At 42.3% G+C, this 20,156-nt stretch overlaps 1 protein-coding gene across 4 annotated transcripts in view; it reads left to right on the top strand.

The window, feature by feature from the left end:
• The first annotated feature begins 1,318 nt into the window (after window positions 1-1,318).
• Window positions 1,319-20,156, top strand: part of LOC138958408 (zinc metalloproteinase nas-13-like) — a 30,667-nt gene continuing 11,829 nt past the window's right edge. The window contains exons 1-13 of one of the 4 annotated variants that reach the window (XM_070329548.1): window positions 1,319-1,431; window positions 2,195-2,329; window positions 6,409-6,460; window positions 6,986-7,085; window positions 9,000-9,106; window positions 9,572-9,692; window positions 10,151-10,220; window positions 10,587-10,793; window positions 11,284-11,410; window positions 16,503-16,661; window positions 17,904-18,017; window positions 18,622-18,645; window positions 20,009-20,140. In XM_070329548.1, coding sequence (XP_070185649.1) covers window positions 2,264-2,329; window positions 6,409-6,460; window positions 6,986-7,085; window positions 9,000-9,106; window positions 9,572-9,692; window positions 10,151-10,220; window positions 10,587-10,793; window positions 11,284-11,410; window positions 16,503-16,661; window positions 17,904-18,017; window positions 18,622-18,645; window positions 20,009-20,140 — 1,279 coding nt within the window. In that variant the 5' untranslated portion in view covers window positions 1,319-1,431; window positions 2,195-2,263. Of the gene's footprint in view, window positions 1,504-2,194; window positions 2,330-6,408; window positions 6,461-6,985; window positions 7,086-8,999; window positions 9,107-9,571; window positions 9,693-10,150; window positions 10,221-10,586; window positions 10,794-11,283; window positions 11,411-16,502; window positions 16,662-17,903; window positions 18,018-18,621; window positions 18,646-20,008; window positions 20,141-20,156 lie in introns of all 4 variants that reach the window. The other 3 variants (XM_070329550.1, XM_070329546.1, XM_070329549.1) reach the window with 3 other exon arrangements.

Below are 20,156 nucleotides of genomic sequence, written 5' to 3'. Positions count from 1 at the left end.
TAGCTGCCTGTTCAACTGTCTGTGTCAATGATGTGCAAGAAAACCTTCAGAGAAGGTCATGATTATTACTAGTGCCCCCCCTCCAATAAAAAAAAATTAAAGCTGCAAAATTATAATAGAAGTTGGTTTTTATATGGTCTTTGCCAAGAACAACAATTTGGCAGAGTGACCTGAAATCAATCAAATCTTTGAGTAAAATTCCCAAAAATATGTTCCAAGAATACTAAAGTATTAGCTATCGTTAGATGTGGCTCCAATATCCACGTTCATCTGTCACAATGTCGAAAAAAAGAGGAATCATGTCAGATCAAGGCGTAAAGTGCATTATTGTTAAGAATAAAAAATAAAGTGTCGTACTAAAATTCAAAATGTTAGTTTGTCCTCGTTTAGAGTAAACAAATAAAAAGGGTCCCGGTCTGACGGTTGTTACTATCAGCGTGGGTTCAACCCCCAAGTTCGGCGCGGGATGTGTGTCCCAGAGTCAACTTTGTGCAGACTCTCCTCGGTGTCCGAACACCCCCGTGTGCACGCATGCGCACGATAAAGATCCCAGGGTCACAGCGAAAGCCTCAAGCCTTGGAAACACGAATACATGCATGCAAAAATATGAAGCCCGGGTGTCCGTTCGGCCAACAGCCAATAAAGTAACCATTTCAGCACTGACCCAAGACGACCCAACCCGGTCCCTTGCCCATTTCAGGTCTCCTCTAGCAGCCGGCAGCCAGCTGTCTACATCCCCCCCCCCCCCCTACATTTTTATTTTTTATTTTTATATAAAGCCGGGTTTTCCCGTGTAACATGCCCCTAATGGCTTTGCCGTGAGGGCGTAAAACTTACATTTTCTCTCTCACACCTAAAATCAGTCCTTGTTGGTCAACGTAGTCCCATGGTGCCCAAAAATCAATTCATATAGAGTGCATGTTTGACCAATGGTTGGTTTCAGTTTCGTCATGTGACCCATGGAAACGCACTAACAATTTACATTTCGGTCATTGTTCTTCATTGTAACGAACGTGCCAGGTCAATAAACTCCGTTCTGAAAATTCACAACCTAAAGTTGCGAAATGTATACTTTCTCATTAATCCATCTTCAAAGTCTTTCACCTGAAAATGAGTGGGAGATAAGTAAGGATCAAATTCAACGCATTTCGGGCAATATACTTATTCACAGTTCACTGAATCCTAAGAGCTGCACCCCACTATACGATGTAGGCTACTCGGCCTCCGCTCTGGTGTCACAAAACGAAAAGTAGCGGAGAGATTTCAGAGATTTCATCACACTAATGAGATATGTGTCAGATATCATGATTGACATGTCGTCTGTTGACTCCTCTGATTTTGACCGTGATACCCACCTTCGTCATGTGACGGACAGGTAGAATTGATTCCTCACCGTTCTACACCTGCGGGAGTCGAGTGTTACTGACAGAGGTGTGTTTAGCAAAACGGTATTTGCTTTTTGAGATACATTTTATTTGGATTTTCATGTAATGCGAAAAAAAGGTATGTTTTATGGGTATTTTAAGTGTGTTTGTACTATTTTGTCAAAGCCCTTGTTCTTTGTTACTTTGGTGCTTGTTGTTGTACCTCAGTTTTGTTGATTTTATGAGCATATTATAAACATATTGAACTTACTATCTACCTGGTTCGATCATGTACTTATCCATGATGTTCGGGGCCATTTTTGCATTGCGTTTGCTTAGGTGACTGACCGGTGATTTGTTTAATACTTCGTTTTACTTGCGTTTATTTTGTAAAGATTCGGATTTATTAGTTTCTTTGTTTGTTTGTTTGTTTGTTTGTTTTTATTGAATTATCTATCTGAAAATATGAGGAGAGGATGTAAAGGAGAGCTGCTTTAGGATTCAGTGGGTGGCTGATATGTGACCCTCCACCACGGAATGAGTCGCATGTCATCTTTGCATGATTTTCATAATTTTACATTTTCCCACAGAGTTTTTATGCTCTATCCAGTGGTGAAAACCGTGTTAGAAAAGAGCAAAAACTGTTTGAGTTATAAGCCTGTGACTAAGGTGACCCTCACACTGTTACCAGACACTCCCCGGATGCGCAGAACCGAGCGAGGTGACATGCGACTCATTTCGTGGTGGAGGGTCACATATGCATAACTTAGTCAAATTATGTTGATTTCGTTCCATCATAACTGTATACCTTGGACACTTATCACACCCAGATGATTGTGTGACGACGACGACGACGACGACAACGACAAAGACCACATCTCCTTCGCCTCGACATCACAATGATTCCCGCCACGTTCAACGAACATCGTCTGCTCTCTGGAGTACTGGCTTTCTTCTGTATCCAGGTAAATGCGCGTAAAACTCAAGCTTTTACCTATGTGTACTGCTTCGACTATGTTACGGCTTGTCTAATAGGCAAATACAATTACACATATTGCTTGCTTTGTATGATTTTCTGTTGGATCGCATGGAAACTATTTCAGAAGTCCCACGATGAATCACAACCTAATCATTCAATCATTTGTAAAGGCAAAATCGGATTCGTTTAGAAAAAGCAACAAACCAATGTTTTCGTGAGCTGATGTGTATTTCAACAAAGTTGACTGCGCTTTCTTTTTTCGTTGTATGTTTGTTTGTGTGGTTTTGTTTGTTTGTTGGTTGGTTGGTTGTTTTTGTTTGTTTCTTTGTTGGTTTGTTGGTTTTGTGTATGTTGTTTTGTTGGTTTGGTCGGTTCTTCGTTTTAGGGTGTGTGTTTTTTTCTTTCTCCGTTTGTTTGTCTGTTTGTTCGTTAGTTTGTTTGTTTGTTTGTTTGTTTGTTTGTTTGTTTGTTTGTTTGTTTGTTTGTTTTGTTTGTTTGTTTGTTTGTTTGTTTGTTTGTTTCTCTCTTTTCTTTTGTTCATTCATCGGTTTTTTTACAATCTTTGTATCTGGGTCGTTCTACAAAGCTGTGTACCACGAGAGGGTCATGACTTTAGAGTTAGATTTCGGAATGTTTCTCTTGCTTCTCGAATGATATCAGGATATCAACAGACTGCAAATTGACCAAAGAGATAACGATAATAAAATCAAGAAGATCGTTAGGTTGGTTAATGTTTTGAATGAAAGCAAACACAGAAAATTACGTCAAAATGGCGTTTTAATTGTGACATTGCTTACATCTTGTTTTTAAGTATCCGTGTGGCTGCCAATGAAATGAGACCATGAAACCCCCAACGTTGTGTTTTGTGCTAGTGTTACATATGCACTTAGCTGTTTGCCTTTACGCATGTTTACAGTGTGCATTTGGATCGTTCAAAAATAACGGTTGCCTACGCAACATTTGGTTTATAAAACCAACCGCGTACTACGTGAACGTGTCTATAACTTCTGTACGCACGAATATGCGACTGTGTGTATTATCAGGTATTACTGATGTGTAGTGAACGTGTTAGAATGTGCGCCGTGTCAATTTGATCCGATTTGAATGTGATTTTGCCTTTCGCGTGTCGCCTCTAAGCTTCTATATATATATATATATACGACTTGTGTCTGTCTGTCTGTGTGTGTGTGTGTGTGTGTGTGTGTGTGTGTGTGTGTGTGTGTGTGTGTGTGTGTGAGTGTGTGTGTGTGTGTGTGTGTCCGCGATGCACGGCCAAAGTTCTCGGTGGATCTTTTTCAAATTTGGAGACCGTATTCAGCTACACCCCGGACACAACCTCATCGATGAGATATTTCAACACGTGCTCTCAGCGCGCAGCGCTGAACCGATTTTGGGTTTTCTCTGGATCCATTCCCAGTAACTCTTCCTTGTCTTCTCCAGTGTTTTCAGCCGCGTTTGTCTCCCTTCCTCCGTGCGGTGCGCCGGCTGTACACCCGGCATAGCCGGGTCCCCGGCGCAGCCGTACCCGGCGAAGCGGGTATTCATCTAGTCGTTTATATTTTTTTCTGGTTACGCTGGATCGTTAAAAATGATATTTGTCACTTAGCAACGCATCAAACTTGGTGTTTCTTTTGCATGCAATGTTCTTCAACATCGCTGAAAGGTTTTTCCATAAAAAAAAATACCATTAACTTTTTGAACGGAGCAGGCGTGGAGCGTTTTAAGAGTCGTTACCAACGAGGGACGAATGTTACGTGGGCAACCTTTCGCGACTCTTCGCTCTTTAAAGTTAATATTTTTAAAAAGTTCGACATTTTAATGTTTTATTTCGTGATATACGTGCTCGGGGTCTCTTTGTCAAGTCTTAGGCTATTCTGTGTAGTCTAGTCCTGTTCCAGTTGTAATAGTTAAGGTAAAAAAAAACGTTGAGTTTTCATCAAAATTTGAATACACGCGATTGACTAGGTTTTTTCTTTCGAAAAACGATAAATCGAAGAATATCAGATTGCGAAATAGAGAGAAAAAAATCCCTTGTCTGTGAAGCTGATTTCCTTGTTAGTGGGCATTAAGCAACAACAAAAAAGAGCAGTCCCTTCAAACTGCCTGGTGATATACTAAGCTTATTATCCGGACGACTTGACTGGGCGAACCAAGCAGACAAATTTAGCATCGGATTTCACTAGCTTACAGCATTTACCCTCCCCAACTTCTTAAAGTTAGAAATTGTGCGATTTTTCTCGCCCATGACACTTAGATTTATGGTAAAGCAAGAATAATGTTTCCCACAGGACCACTAAGAAAAAGACTGAATTATCAATCAAATATAACAAGAAGGCGCAAGTGGTCAACTAGATCTAAAAAGTTGCCCCCGCATCGTGTTTATAATCTGTGCCATGTAGCTTTGAAATCAGCAGTACATTGTTTCGGACACGTAAGCTGTGAAAACCTGTAAAGTACATTGAATTTTTCGAAGCATGATCACAAAAATATGGTCGCAAAAATGAGGCGATTTGGCAGAAAAATAACGTTTTTGAGGTAAACAGTTTCGTGTCTATTGTGTGGATAGTTTGTGTATTGTTCTGTATCTGAGTTATTCCATGATTCAGATATAACACAAAACAATACCAACGTGTTTAAGAGAAGAACACTGTGTGTCCGACGTAACTCGAAGACACAGCAAATCATTAATAATCAAAATCGTTAAGGCTCTTGATCTGCCGTGTGTTAAAAACAACGCACCTAAATCTGACCGAATTTCGAGTCTATTCAATGACGACGTCACTAAAACCAAAAGAATTCCATTCATAACACAGCCACTCATAAGCCGGTTGATGACGCCACGTCATGGACCAATCGAATCGTCACAACATAATGCTGACGTCAGCTGCGACGCTGCGCGAAAATGTGCTAACCTAGCAATACTTGTCTCTGTGATAACTGATTCTGGACTTTCAATGTTCATTTTCTAGCTGCATGTCGACTCGATGTTTTGTTATTGATACTGTTTGTTTGTTGGTTGACGCAACCAAACAAATACGTTTTAGTTACCAAATATCTATTTCAATTCGCTTCCCCCGACTGCATTTTGTTCAAAATGAGCTCTGAATGGGAAGCAAATAACACTCGTTACCATTATACTATGGCTTTTTGTAATCTGTCTTGTGTGTTTGGACAACATTTTACGCTAAACATGTGTGATGTTACACACCTTTCCGACCACCCCTCGTATCCAAAAAGCATAAACTTATCTTTTGTTTTGCATGGCACCGTGGCATATGTCTATATCTGTCACATAACCCATAAAAACAACCTATTCAGAGAGTTTCATTCACGATGCATGTCACACTTTTGGTATACAGCTTTATGGAATGACCCATCTATGGTTTGCTGCTTCTGGGTTTTGCTGAATATGCATTTTAAACGAACATTAAAGGAGAGAAAGGCTTGCTTTTTGTGGTTTATTTTTATTTTGCATTGTTTACATGCTTGCCATTTGTCTGTGCTAAGTGCTTGGTCAGTGGGGGCAGCACACCTGACATTTGCACAGATCCAAGCGTGTCGGAACGTGTCAAGGTGAGGCTTCCGAACGGAATAAACAACAAGTTGTGTGTCTGTTTTTAGGAAACATACTGGTGGTTGTATTGGTGGTGCTGTCGCTGCTGTTGCTTCTGTATAAGTGGTGGTGCTGGTGGTAGTGGTGCTGGTGCTATTTTGCTTTATAGCTAGTCAAACAAAAGGCTTTAATTGTTTTTGTGGAAGACAACCTTTTTTTTACTGTCATGATACAATGCAACCTGTTTGTCTTTGAAGAAGCTTGAGTCGTCTATCTGTCTGTCTGTCTGTCTGTCTGTCTGTCTGTCTGTCTGTCTGTCTGTCTGTCTGTCTGTCTGTCTGTCTGTCTGCTTGTTTGCCTGCTTGCCAGTTTGCCTGGCTGTCTGTCTGTCTGTCTGTCTGTTCATAATGGCAGCGTCACAAAGCCATGATGTGCAGCGTGATGTCAAAACTTTGATGTGAGAAATAAACCGCTCCAAACACAGTTTCGTGTTTATTTTTTCCCCTTTTCAGAAAGCCATATGCCTGTCCATAGACAAACTACTGCTACAAGGAAACCATGCTCGTGAGTTCACTTACATGAAGGATGAGTGTATACAGGGGCTTAATAAATGTCACTGTCTGTGACTTCTTCAAAGTAAATGTGTAATTATAATCTCAGCAGTACAAAACGACTGTTTTGAAAACCAGTTTTCTTTTTAGCTTACGAGGTATGTGTGTTTGTGTGTGTGTGTGTGTGTGTGTGTGTGTGTGTGTGTGTGTGTGTGTGTGTGTGCGTGCCTGCCTGCGTGCCTGCCTGCCTGCGTGCCTGCCTGCGTGCCTGCGTGCATAGGCCTACTTGCGTGCGTGCCTGCGTGCATGCATTAGTGCGTGCTTGCGTGCGTGCTTGCGTGCGTATGTGCGTGCGTCTGGCAGGCAGCTGGCTGGCTGGCTGGTTGGCTGTGTCTATCTGATTGTCAGCTGTGTCTATCTGATTGCCTGCCTGTGTGCCTGTGTGCGTGCATGTTTTGTCTGTGCGTACGTGTAATATTAACAAAGGCCAAGTAGAAAATAACCGAGACATATTTCTCTTCGCATTTTTTTTCTTCAGCAAACGTAATGGAGTTTCAATTTGACGAAGCTTCCGGTGTTTACAGCTTCGACCTTGACCTTCTTTTCACCAAGAGTCAATGGAAGAGGCTTCAAGACAGGTCAGTGAACTGCTTACCACATTGTGACGCACAGATTATAACAACTCTACTGTTTCAACTAAGTTTTACGTGCCCTTCCTTTCCTTGAGTTCAATATGATATTCTTGGGAAGACGAACTTGTTGGCATAAAAGCATTTGCGCAAATTAAGTCGTGTGTCTCCTTGCGCGGAGTTAGTTCTTTCTCTCGCTGCGCGAAAGAATAACTCGTATATCTCGCTTCGCACCTTAAGAATTCGTATATCTCGCTGCGCGAAATAAGAAGTTGACAGTCTCGCTGCGCGAAAGAAGAAGTTTTTTTCATTTTTTTTTTCTTTTTTTTTTTCAGGGAGACTGATTCTTGGTTGACAAAACCCAATTTTGTTACCCCTTCATATTTCTTAACATTGACTATCCCACTGAGAATGTTCTTCTTCCTTTCTTTTTACATTTATTACTCCCTCCACGAAATTTTTACTCCCCATTTTTTACATTTAGTCAAGTTTTGACTAAATGTTTTAACGTAGAGGGGGGAATCGAGACGAGGGTCGTGGTGTATGTGTGTGTGTGTGTGTGTGTGTGTGTGTGTGTGTGTGTGTGTGTGTGCGTGTGTGTGTGTGTGTATAGCGATTCAGACTAAACTACTGGACCGATCTTTATGAAATTTGACATGAGAGTTCCTAGGAATGATATCCCCGGAAGTTTTTTCTTTTTTTCGATAAATGTCTTTGATGACGTCATATCCGGCTTTTTGTAAAAGTTGAGGCGGCACTGTCACACCCTCATTTTTTAATCAAATTGATTGAAATTTTGGCCAAGCAATCTTCGACGAAGGCCGGGGTTTGGTATTGCATTTCATACCCTTTATATTTTTGGCCTCTCGAATTTTGATTGCTAACAATTCAACTGCTAATACGAAGGCTAGTGCGGAAAAAGGACAACCTTGCCTTATTCCGGAATCAATATTAAAAAATTCAGATAACCAACCACAATAATTTACACAACTTCTTGCGTTTTTCATCAAAACATCAACCCATTTCACAAAATCAGTTCCAAACCCAAATTTTTCAAACATCTTCAACATAAACTCTTTGGAAATGCAATCAAATGCATGAAAAAAAGTCAATTGACACAATCAGTCCAGGCTTATTATGTAAATCTGCATGTTCTAAAACATCATCATCTAATCGCAATAAGGTTGAGACACGTCTACCTTTTATATACCCAACTTGATCCTCATTCACAACACTCCCTACAACACCAGAGAGCCGAAGAGCTACATATTTCGCTAATAACTTATAATCTGTATTGGTCAGTAAAATAGGTCTCCATGTGGCTGCCAATGAAATGCGACCATGAAACCCCCAACGTTGTGTTTTGTGCTAGTGTTACATATGCACTTAGCTGTTTGCCTTTACGCATGTTTACAGTGTGCATTTGGATCGTTCAAAAATAACGGTTGCCTACGCAACATTTGCGCGAAATAAGAAGTTGACAGTCTCGCTGCGCGAAAGAAGAAGTTGATAGTCTCGCTGCGCAAAAGAAAAAGTTGTGTGTATCGCTGAGCAAAAGATGAGGTGGTGTGTATCGCTGCGCAAAAGAAAAAGTTGTGTGTATCGCTGAGCAAAAGATGAGGTGGTGTGTATCGCTGCGCAAAAGTAGAAGTCGTGTGTTTTGCTGCACACAAAAAAACAAGTCGTTGTGTCTCGATGCGCTACAACAAAGTCGTGTGTCTCGACGCGCAAGTCGTGTGTCTTGCTGAGATGAACGATCCCCTACAGTACTCATGCCACCCTCCCTTACCCTCCCACCCCCAACCTGCATTTCAGGCAGCATATGCCAAATTCGGGGGACATAACCCATTCAACAACGACAGAGTTATTTCTCAAAATCGTCTTTTGCCTAAACTACCTGTGTTTTGTGTGCTTTTTGTTCAGAAACCAAACTACTACAGCAGCAGGAGGCCGCGGTAAAAGGAAGGGATCTCTGGTGGCCGACCTGTGGCCAAACGCCGTCGTTCCATACGAGTTCTCCAAGTACTACGGTATGAAGCCGTAAGACACACAACAGTGAAACATGTTTTGTAAAACTGTTATAATGGCATTACAATATCATGGCATTAGACCTACGACCATTGACAGGTTCATTCTAAAGTGCCACTCATAGTTCTTCTTCTTCTTCTTCTGCGTTCATGGGCTGAAACTCCCACGTACACTCGTGTGCTTGTGTGTTCTTTCACTCATAGTAAAACGAACAGTAATTGGGGTCGATATGGAATGGAGAATACGAGAGGCGGTCGGTCGGTCGGTCTGTGCAAAATGTGAAAATGCCCATGTCTGTTTATTCTTCTTCACATTCATTTTCTCATTCCCATTCAAGACAAATAACTTCCAAGACTCAGACCAATTCTCAACATCTGTAAAGTGCTCTTTATTAAGAGACTAAATCTGTCTGTAAGTTAGGCTTAAGTTTTTGATGTTGTTGTTTTTCTGTTGTTGTTTCATGACAGAGCCAAACGAAATCACCACTGTGAAAAGCGCCATGAGTAACTGGGAGGAACACACGTGCGTCCAGTTCAAGCCGGCCACAAGCCGTGACAGGAACAAGCTCACCTTTGCGGTCAGCTCTTCGTGAGTCATGTACAAGCATGAGCACAGGCATAAACACAGAGAAACCACCAACACACGGACACTCACAGAGAAACGCTTACACATATATACTCATAGAGGAACGCCGACAAACACACTTACAGACAAACGCCCACACACACACACTCGCAGAAGAACGCCCACATACACACACTCACAGAGGAACTCCCACACACTCACAGCGGAACGCCCACACACTCACACACTCACAGAGGAACGCCCTCACACTCACACACTCACAGAGGAACGCCCACACACTCACAGATAAACACTTTCTTTCTTTCTATCTTTCTGTCATAATTGGTTTAAACAAAATGTATTCCGGAAATACAGGGTGACATGTATGATACGATATGAACATTACATTTTGTTACCACACAACAAGCTAAGCTTATACTAATTGTCTGTCATAATTGAAGTATGTGTTTCTGTCTACTAAGCTGCAAGTCATTTGTCGGGATGGATAGCGCCGGTCCACAGAATCTCTACCTCACAGAAGATTGTCGAGGGGTGAGTAATCTGATTGAATGTTTTCAAGTTTCATTGTGACGCCTTTTTGTGCCAGTCATAATGTTCGTCGTACCTTTCGCTCCTGAGTACAGTATTTCATGCTCTATTCCTAAAAATACAGATTTGAAATTGAGCCGAGAACTACGAAAGTTCGTTTTGGGTGTTGAATAGATGACATTACACACGAGGAAGGTCTTAGAATTAGTGTTTAGTGAATCTTAATCTGCTTTGACGACTGGGTATCTATGAAGACTAATAAATCAAATATGATGACGAACGCAAGTCCAGACTCCTGACACAGGACAGTGCGCGAAGCAATCAGCTCGCTGATTAAAATTCATTTAAATATGTTTACACCCGTTGCAGATGGAGGGTGTGATCACGCATGAAGTGGGTCACGTGTTGGGTCTGTATCACGAGCAGTCACGTCACGACCGAGACCAATACGTCACCATCAACTGGGACAACATCCCGGAGATGACGAGACGTAACTTCGAGCTTTTGACCGATGACGTAATCAGTGGTTACGGTGTCCCCTACGACTACAAGAGTATCATGCACTACGGAGCTACGGTTAGTGTGTGTGGGGGGGGGGGGGGTATGTGTGTGTGTGTGTGTGTGTGTGTGTATGCGTATATGTATGTGTATGTGTGTGTGTGATTGTGTGTATGTGTATATGTGTGTGTGTGTGGGTGTGTGTGTGTGTGCCTGTGTTTGTGTGTTTGTGTGTAGGGGGAGGGGGGATGGACGTCTACCCCTCCGTTTGTATGCCTGGCTTGATGCCTGGCTACCTGGTTGTGTGTCTCATAGAGTGTCCGTGCGTGACTGGTTTTTGTGAGTCTGTTTGTATGTCTATCTATTTTCCTTCATTTGTCTATAACTGATGTTCTTTTTTCCCCGGATGACGAGTGGACCATCATTCCCAGGGACTCTCGTTATGTCAGTGCACATGTAACTGATGTTTTTTTTTTACAGGCGTTCTCTCCCGAAAACGAGTACACAATCATCCACAAGGACTCTCTTAACGTCAATGCACATGTTTGTAACTGATGTCTTTTTACAGGCGTTCTCTCCAGATGACGAGTACACTATCATCCCCAAGGACTCTCGCTTCCTCAACGTCATCGGCAACAGGGAGGAGCTCAGCTTCCGCGACATCAAGATCATTAACGCCATGTACAAGTGTGGCAGTAAGTTTCAGTCCTTCCTTTAAGGCTGTCCATATTTGAGCCCAAAGTCGACTTTGCGTAGAGACTGTTAAACATATTTAGTGTGTCAGAAGCCCCTTACTTCTGTTTGTTCATTCCTACTTCTGCATTCTCTCACGATAATTTCTTGTCTAACCTCTTCTGTTGTTTTTTTCTTTTTTTCTCACTCTCTCTCTTTTCTATCCGTATATATTATATATACTAGATGATTACCCGCTTCGCCGGGTACCGGCTTCGCCGGGAAGAAGTAAAGCCGAATACCAGGCTGCGTCTGGGACCCGGCTTTGCCGGGTGTACGCCGGCTTCGCCGGCGCACGAAGGAAAGGAGATAAACGCGTAAAACACTGGAGACCTTCTAAAAATAGTAACGTGCAGTGACCTTCTAAAAATAGTAACATAGTAACGGGAATATGGATTGACGCCACACGGAGGAAGGGAGATAATCGCGGCTGAAAACACTGGAGAAGATAAGGAAGAGTTACTGGTAGTGGATCCCGACAAAGACAAAAAAACAAAAAAAATCGGTTCAGCGCGCACAGCGCTGCGCACTGAGAGCACGTGTGTTACAGTACTACCTGGCAAACCAGTACTATCTGGATAGCAGTGAACAAGTAAGGACTTCTCCCTGAACAAAACTTCTTTTGCCTTTGCGAGCAGTTTTAAAGCGTCCCGTACACAGGTCTAACATTGTAGCCGTCGCGAGATGCTCAAGCAATGATTCTATAAAAACATATAAAACAAGAAATTCCTCCGAGGTAGGAAAAACACCCCCGAAGTCAGAAGTCAAAAGTCAAAAGTCAGAAGTCAGAAGTCAGAAGTCAGAATGTAAACACAGGGTCCATTGCGAAAGGGTACGTCGAGGTAGGAAGCGCAACATGACAGAACAGTGTAAACTATTATTCACTTCGCTGCCCACCGAGACACCACAGAACGCCAAAGGGTTGATTCCTGCGCTCAAGAACGTGCGTACCTGCTCCCCTGTAGCGATAAGCCCTCCAGGGAAGGGGTAATTATTGCACTGTAAAACACGAGTCAAAACGTAGAGCGGTTCACAAACACTGAGCAGATTTTCCCCCCTCAATCGCTGCCCTTTACAAGGCATCTGCAGTAAATCTCAAAGGGCTCGATAATGTTTATTACACTAAAGCTCTGAACTAGAAGGCAGTATAGACACACGCGTGCGCGCACACATACACACTCACTCACACTGACACACACACATGATGCACACACACTCACACACGCACCATGCACACACGGACACACACACACACACACACACACGCACTCACTCGCACGCACACACACATAGCTGTACATAGTCTTACACAGAGCTATTTTTCCCCTCGTTAAAACGAAACCGCAAGTCTATCACCAAAACTCAACGAGACCACGAACCAAGGCTTTACTACACTGAGCAGCCAAGAACGTTTATATCTTCAAAGCCAGTAATTCCTGTAAGTGGTTCCTGAGTACAACTGTCCAAAACCACGCCAGGCTAGCAAATTAGAGTTCATCGCCCCACACTCCCGAGAGACTGAGTGGAGGTAGTGAAGAACTACCTGACACCCGCCAACCACACACACGCCATCACACTAATATGTATCAAGTCACTGAGTGATGTATCTCAATTCGACTTCGATCGGAACAAGGAGAGAATCTTGCCTCATCTTCCAGTCCGAGTCATCACACACATCAAACTCATTGACTGCTGACAAATCATACTGACGTAAATAAATCAAAGGGAAATAACCATTCTCACTGCACCCATTCTCACTGCCACCAACTGAGAAGGTTATTTCCCTTTGACCAGTAATATAGTCCTTGTAGAATCAATCCACCAATAACTCCCTAACCGTGTGTTTGACTGGTCCCATTTTTTGTAAGGACCGTCTCAGGAATGTATAGAACCTGTTCACCAAGTTTGGTGACGATCGGTCCGTTCATTCTTGAGATCTACTTGCGAACACAAACACCGCCACAAACACACAAACACATCGAGTGAAACCTCATACACACCCCTATACCGGGGGTGTAAAAATGTAAGTCCTCTTTGTCTGCCGCAAGTCCTCTTTCGCCACAAAACGCTACAAGCAGGGCACAGATGGAAAATAGCGCGCGGAGTTCCCATTGCTTGAGAAACTTATATAAAAATGAAAATGTAACGAAACGCGAAAATGTGGCAGTTTGTCAGTAGGCTTGATATTTATCACTCGTATCATAGGAGTATTTGAAGTGTCTTCCACAAGCAGCGAAAGTGCAGAAATGGCTATTTTGACCCATTTGACCAGAGAGTACTGGCCAACCAGGTAGTACTGTAACACACGTGTTGAAATATCTCATCGATGAGGTTGTGTCCCCTCGCGCCCCCTAATTGGCGTAGAGGCGCGTCCCCCGGGTGGTGGATGGGGGAGCCTTCTCCACTAACTTCTGAGAGAAGGTCGCATCACTATCGATGCCGTGAACCTAATTAGGATCTTTTTTCTTGTTTCTTTATTTCTGCCTCCCCAAAGTCCATTTACTTTCCTTTTCTCACCCATAAAATTCTTCACTTATTACCCTTGTTAAGTGGTTCTTGTATAGAATATAGTCAATGTTTGTAAAGATTTTAGTCAAGCAGTATGTAAGAAATGATTAGTCCTTTGTGCTGGAAACTTACATTCTCCCAGTAAGGTCATTTATTCCCCCCTCTGCTTCTTTACCTCTGTAAACTTGTAGGGGTAGTTATTTTTCGATAATGACCCAGCAACCAAACAAATAACGACCCAGCAACAGCCTGAATCCTCGATAGTGCAATGGGTTGAGAAGATGTTCTGTTTCGGTACTACTTTTTGCGACTGAAAAGTTCCGAACGCTCTAATGTACGAAGTATACATCTCTGGAGCAAACAATACAAACATACCGCATTTAAATTAACAACTACAGGCCTGAACACATGAATCTCCATATAAAATCCATGAGTTCGGTTGTTTTCTGAATCTAGATCAGACGTTCATCAGCAATTTCCCAAGGCAAGTAACTCATACTTTGTCCAGCGACAAGAGTAGTTCCCCTTCTTTTCACTCAGTTTCTTCGACAACAGACTGCAATCCGACGGTCAGTTTTCAACAATATTTCATTTAATAAACAGATCACACGCAACCAAATGCACACATCTCATCAATTTAAACAACATAAAGCGGTTTCATACACTATTTTCCCCAGAAAACTTAACTTCATACAGTTTTTAACGTTGGAACACGGGTGCAAAAGTTCGTCTGCTAGTCCCATTTGACGAAAGAACATTATCCTAACCGATACCAAAACATATACAGAACACACAATATCTGCCTTTGCCGCCACAGCAGAATAACAGCATATCTGTGTACTTGATTTTAGTCCAAAATAGGAAAACTGACAAGAAGTGTTAACAGAATGGAATGATTTGCACGGAACTATACAACCACGCATTAATCGATCGCCTGCGCAGGTTGACTGGTTGAGTGAATAGGATTCGATCAAACTTTCGCAAAAAACCTCCTCTTTTCTTTGAATAACTGAAGAAAGGAGGAATAAAGAGGTTACACACCTCGTCTCAGTGATTATCAAAAATAATGGTCTCAGTTCGCGGTCATGAAAAAGCTCGCTAAAGCTCGCATTTTTCATGATCCGCTAACTTCGACCATTATTTTTGATAATCACTGAGACTCGGCATGTAACCTCTACATATTGTACTACGTTGCAAGCCCCTGGAGCACTTTTTTGATTAGTGCTTTTGTGAACAAGAAACACTTAACAAGTGGCTCTATCCCATCTCCCCCCTTTCCCCTATCCCATCTCCCCCCTTTCCCCTATCCCATCTCCCCCCTTTCCCTCGTCGCGATATAACCTCCGTGGTTGAAAACGACGTTAAACACCAAATAAAGTAAAGTAAAGGTTGTGTCCGGGGTGTAGCTGAATACGGTGTCCAAATTTGAAAAAGATCCACCGAGAACTTTGGCCGTGCATCGCGAACAGACAGACAGACACTAGTCGTATATATATATAGATGTCTTTGCTGACGAAGAAGTTTACAGGCCAATTTTGAAGTGAGTCGAGTTCTTATTGTTTCTATTGTTAAACCTACTCACCTGTAATTACACCCCCGGTATAGGGGTGTGTATAGGTTTCACTGGATGTGTTTGTTTGTTTGTTTGTTTGTTTGTTTGTGTGTTTGTTTGTTTGTTTGTTTGTGTGTTTGTTTGTTTGTTTGTGTGTTTGTTTGTGTTCGCAAGTAGATCTCAAGAATGAACGGACCGATCGTCACCAAACTTGGTGAACAGGTTCTATACATTCCTGAGACGGTCCTTACAAAAATTGGGACCAGTCAAACACACGGTTATAGGGAGTTATTGGTGGATTTTGGTTTTTTGGGGGATCAACTACGGCATAACTCTTCCTTATCTTCTCCATGTTTTCTGCGTTTACCTCCCTTCCTTCGTATGGTGCACTATAGTATCTTCGGATATTCCCGGCGTTCTGTTACTATTTTTAGAAGGTCACCGCAGTGTCCAGAACGTAAATTGAACCCGTAAATTATCCTCACTGTAAAAGTGCAAAGGTCGAATCAATTTATAGCCACGCGAAAAATACACTGTCATCTATCTCTCTATATATACGGCTTCTCTGTGTTTGTGTGTGTGTGTGTGTGTGTGTGTATGTGTCTCTCTCTATGTGGGCAACACCTGTGGATTGTTCAGTTCTGTTTGTGATGTGGTCTGGCGGCTTTTGTGTATTTGTATGAACTGGCCTTCCTTTGAGAAGCCATAACAGTTCAAAAGGGCTTAGAGATAAGCTCTAAATTGCTCAATCCTGAGCAGTGAGAATGGTTATTTCCCTTTGACCAACGGGGGTGTTTTTCCTATCGGAGGAATTTCTTGTTTTTTTCTTCTTCTTCTTCTTCTGCGTTCATAGGCTGAAACTCCCTCGTACAGTCGTGTTTTTTGCACGAGTGGGTTTTTACGTGTATGACCGTTTTTAACCCGCCATTTAGGCAGCCATTAACCGCTTCCGGGGGATAAATGTTTGTGTCAATATGTGTATTCTCTACCTGCAGAACATTGTGGCGGTACCTGTCCAGGGGAGGGATTCCACGACAAAAACTGTCGGTGCATGTGTCCTGGCGTTCCCATCCAGCTCTGCTCCCAGGGGGGCAGAGAGCCCGACGCCGGGGGGCAGCTCCCCCCTGGATGGAAGCCTGATGCTGGGGGCTCAGGTACACTAAGGCGTTGACGTGTTACATCGGTTTTCATACTGTTTAAAGGGAAGCCCGGGTAGAGAGATGGTAGAGCACTGGACTTGTCATCCTAGGGTCGCGTGTTCGAATCCGGGCCGGTGTAACACGAAATTTTTACTCCACGAAAAATTTACTCCAGGGTAAATATTTCGTACGAAATTCTTACTCCGAGTACACTTTTCGTACGAGAAAAGAACTCCCCAAGGCACGAAAAAATGACTCCCTCCACGAAATTTTTACTCCCCATTTTTTTTACTTCCAGTAAAAAATCTCGTACGCAAAAATGGGATGCGGGCGAAGGGATAATGCTAATAAATGATCTCGCGCACACGAATGTCGCGCTACCCTCCCTCCACCCCTTCCACCACCAAGACTAACAAGGGGACAAGGGAGTACAAATTTCATATACCTGGCATGAGAAGTTAAATTGCTCGTGTTGGGGTGAAGTAATTTATTCGTTATTTATTCGTCAGGGGAGTAACATTTGTGTACGAAATGTTTACTCGGAACTCACCTGTCTTGGGGAGTAATTTTCTCGTGCAATGGGGGAGTGCTTTTTTCGTAAAGGGAGTAACTATTTCGTACGAAATGTTTACTCCGGAGTAAAAATCTCGTGGGAGTAATTTTCTCGTGTTACACCGGGACGGACACGGGTCAACTTTACGTGCAGAGAGACGGTATCCATGTACCACCCCCGTGTCACCACAGTGGCACGTAAAAGACCTATGTCAGTCTGCCAAAAGTGCAGATGGCTAAAACCACCTAAACACGCATACACTTGTAATCTCACATTGGTTTCCATGTCAAGTACATGTACCTTGTTATGCCACACTTTAGACCGCTCAAGTTTATACAGTGCTGACGCAGGCGCAAACACTCACGTACACATTCACACAACACACACACATACACACACACACACACACACACACACACACACACACACACACACACACACACACACACACCCTCTCTCTCTCTCTCTCCAACTCACTCACTCACTCTCTCACACACACACTGACACTGAATTATCTCTTGATGCGACTATCAGTATAGTCGGGCCGAGGAGGGGCTAGCAGAGGACGTTTTAAATTATTTAAATAAAATCAAAGTAACTTTTATATATTGTTTAAGAAGAAAAGTTGTTCAAGACGATTACAACTATCTCGTATTGAATGGGTGAATGGGTATGTTCATATACAATTGTTGTACTGTGTGCAGGGAACAAGCCTTGCATCGACGAGAACTCCCAGTGTCAGGTTTGGGCCGACGGCAACCAGTGTGACGAGAACCCTGCCTTCATGAACAAGTACTGTCGCAAGGCATGCGGAATCTGTGAGTGCATACAGTGGATGCCCCCTTTTAAGACCCTTCAATTTCAGACTCTCTCTCTTTCATGAACAAGTACTGTCGCAAGGCATGCGGAATCTGTGAGTGCATACAGTGGATTCCCCCTTTTAAGACCCTTCAATTTCAGACTCTCTCTCTTTCATGAACAAGTACTGTCGCAAGGTATACGGAATCTGTGAGTGCATACAGTGGATTCCCCCTTTTAAGACCCTTCAATTTCAGACTCTCTCTCTCTCCCTCCTTATCCTTATCCTCCTTATCCTCCTTTCATGAACAAGTACTGTCGCAAGGTATACGGAATCTGTGAGTGCATACAGTGGATTCCCCCTTTTAAGACCCTTCAATTTCAGACTCTCTCTCTTTCATGAACAAGTACTGTCGCAAGGTATACGGAATCTGTGAGTGCACACATCCCCATTTTAAGACTTGTTTAGACGTTCTGTTCACAGCCTTGTTTGTAAAGTTATATTCATTTCAAGACCCCCTCCTTTTTAAGACCTGATTTACTCAGATGTAAACCCTACAAACTGTTCGATGAAAACATATTTTCTTGCTTTCATACACACACTTCATATGTTTTCTTTTCCAGGCGGAAACGGACAGAAGCCAGTGCGTAAGTAACTTTTTTGATAACACGTTTGGTATCACGTTTTCCGAACAAAAATGTTTCTTATGTGAAATGTCAGATGGAGCAATGCAACAAAAATTCAGAACAACAAGACAAATGTGTATATAAAGACAGTGTGTATAGCATATATGAATATTGTGTGAACAGTACATGTGGTGATTTTTGTCCGTATGGTTAATTGTTTTATGTAGGTTGTACATTTAATTGTTCTATTCTGTATATATGTTCTTTTGCAAAGGGCCTAGAGCCATAGGTTAGGCACTTAAAAATGTCCAGTTATTATCATTATTACAAATGTCAAATAGAGAGTACTACGCGGCTGCTGTTTGATACCAGCTAGGTTAACACGATGTTTTTATGTGTGGTTTTTTTAAAAATAATATTGAAATACGAGCGAAAGCAAAAAGAGAGAGAAAAAGAAAAGGAAGCGTTTAGCCCTTGTTTATAAGATAATGTGTGAAACTTAAGAATGGGGTATCAGACTTTCGAACAAGAATCACCACTGAATGAATTAGTGAAATAAAAAGAAAAGGAAGCGTTTAGCCCTTGTTTATAAGATCATGACTTTGTGTGAAAATTGAGAATGGAGTATCAGACTTTCGAACAAGAATCACCACTGAATAAATTAGTATAATAAAACGAAAATTAAGATAATGTTTATACGATAATGTCTGTAACTTGAGAATGGGGTATCAGACTTTCGAACAAGAATCACCACTGAATAAATTAGTGAAATTGGAGGGGAAAAAATCATATACCTGGTTTTAATCAGTTCTTATCGATGCTGTCTTTCTTAGTAATTTGGGCCACTTTGCTTGGGCGAAAGACCTATTTTAATTTCACTTCCTGTAAAACAGTTCTGAGGGGTAGACTCCATTTTTGTTTTAAACTATGTGGCTGTAATGCGATTTACAAAAACAACAAGAAGGGTAAAGTACTGGCATGTTTTGATTTTAACAAAACAAGACGTTCACGAATACATCGACCCAATTTAATAGTCTTTATGGTGGACAGACAGACTAATATGTGTGTGTGATGTGTAATGAAAGGAAAATGTGTCTCACAAAGCCTTAATTGTGTTCAATCTCTAGCAAGATTATCAGAGCCGTTTTAGTTTTTTATCCTTGTAATTTGAAACGTCAGCAGTATCTATCTGTTTCGGATTTGTGTGCATGTAAAATCCTGTCATTATTTGGGCGAAGTGGACTACCCGGAGTATGCCGCTTCGCGAAGAGGGCCGCCCGGAGCTTTAGAACTGAGTTCTTGGTAAAAAGACTGCGCGAAGTCGACTTCGGGGTCAATTAAAGACCGCCTTAAAACTGACCTGATGTTGGTGTGTTGTGTGCAGAGGACTGCAAGGACGCGAACAGCCAGTGCGAGCAATGGGCTAAGGAGTGGAACGAGTGCGAAAAGAACCCCACCTACATGAAGTCCTACTGCAAGAAGTCCTGCGGCATCTGTGGCGGCTCCAGCAACAATCGTGAGCATAAAACACT

The sequence above is a fragment of the Littorina saxatilis genome, linkage group LG2 (assembly GCF_037325665.1).
Source record: "Littorina saxatilis isolate snail1 linkage group LG2, US_GU_Lsax_2.0, whole genome shotgun sequence".
Taxonomy (NCBI): Eukaryota; Metazoa; Mollusca; class Gastropoda; order Littorinimorpha; family Littorinidae; genus Littorina; species Littorina saxatilis.
This window is presented reverse-complemented; position numbering and strand designations above follow the sequence as displayed.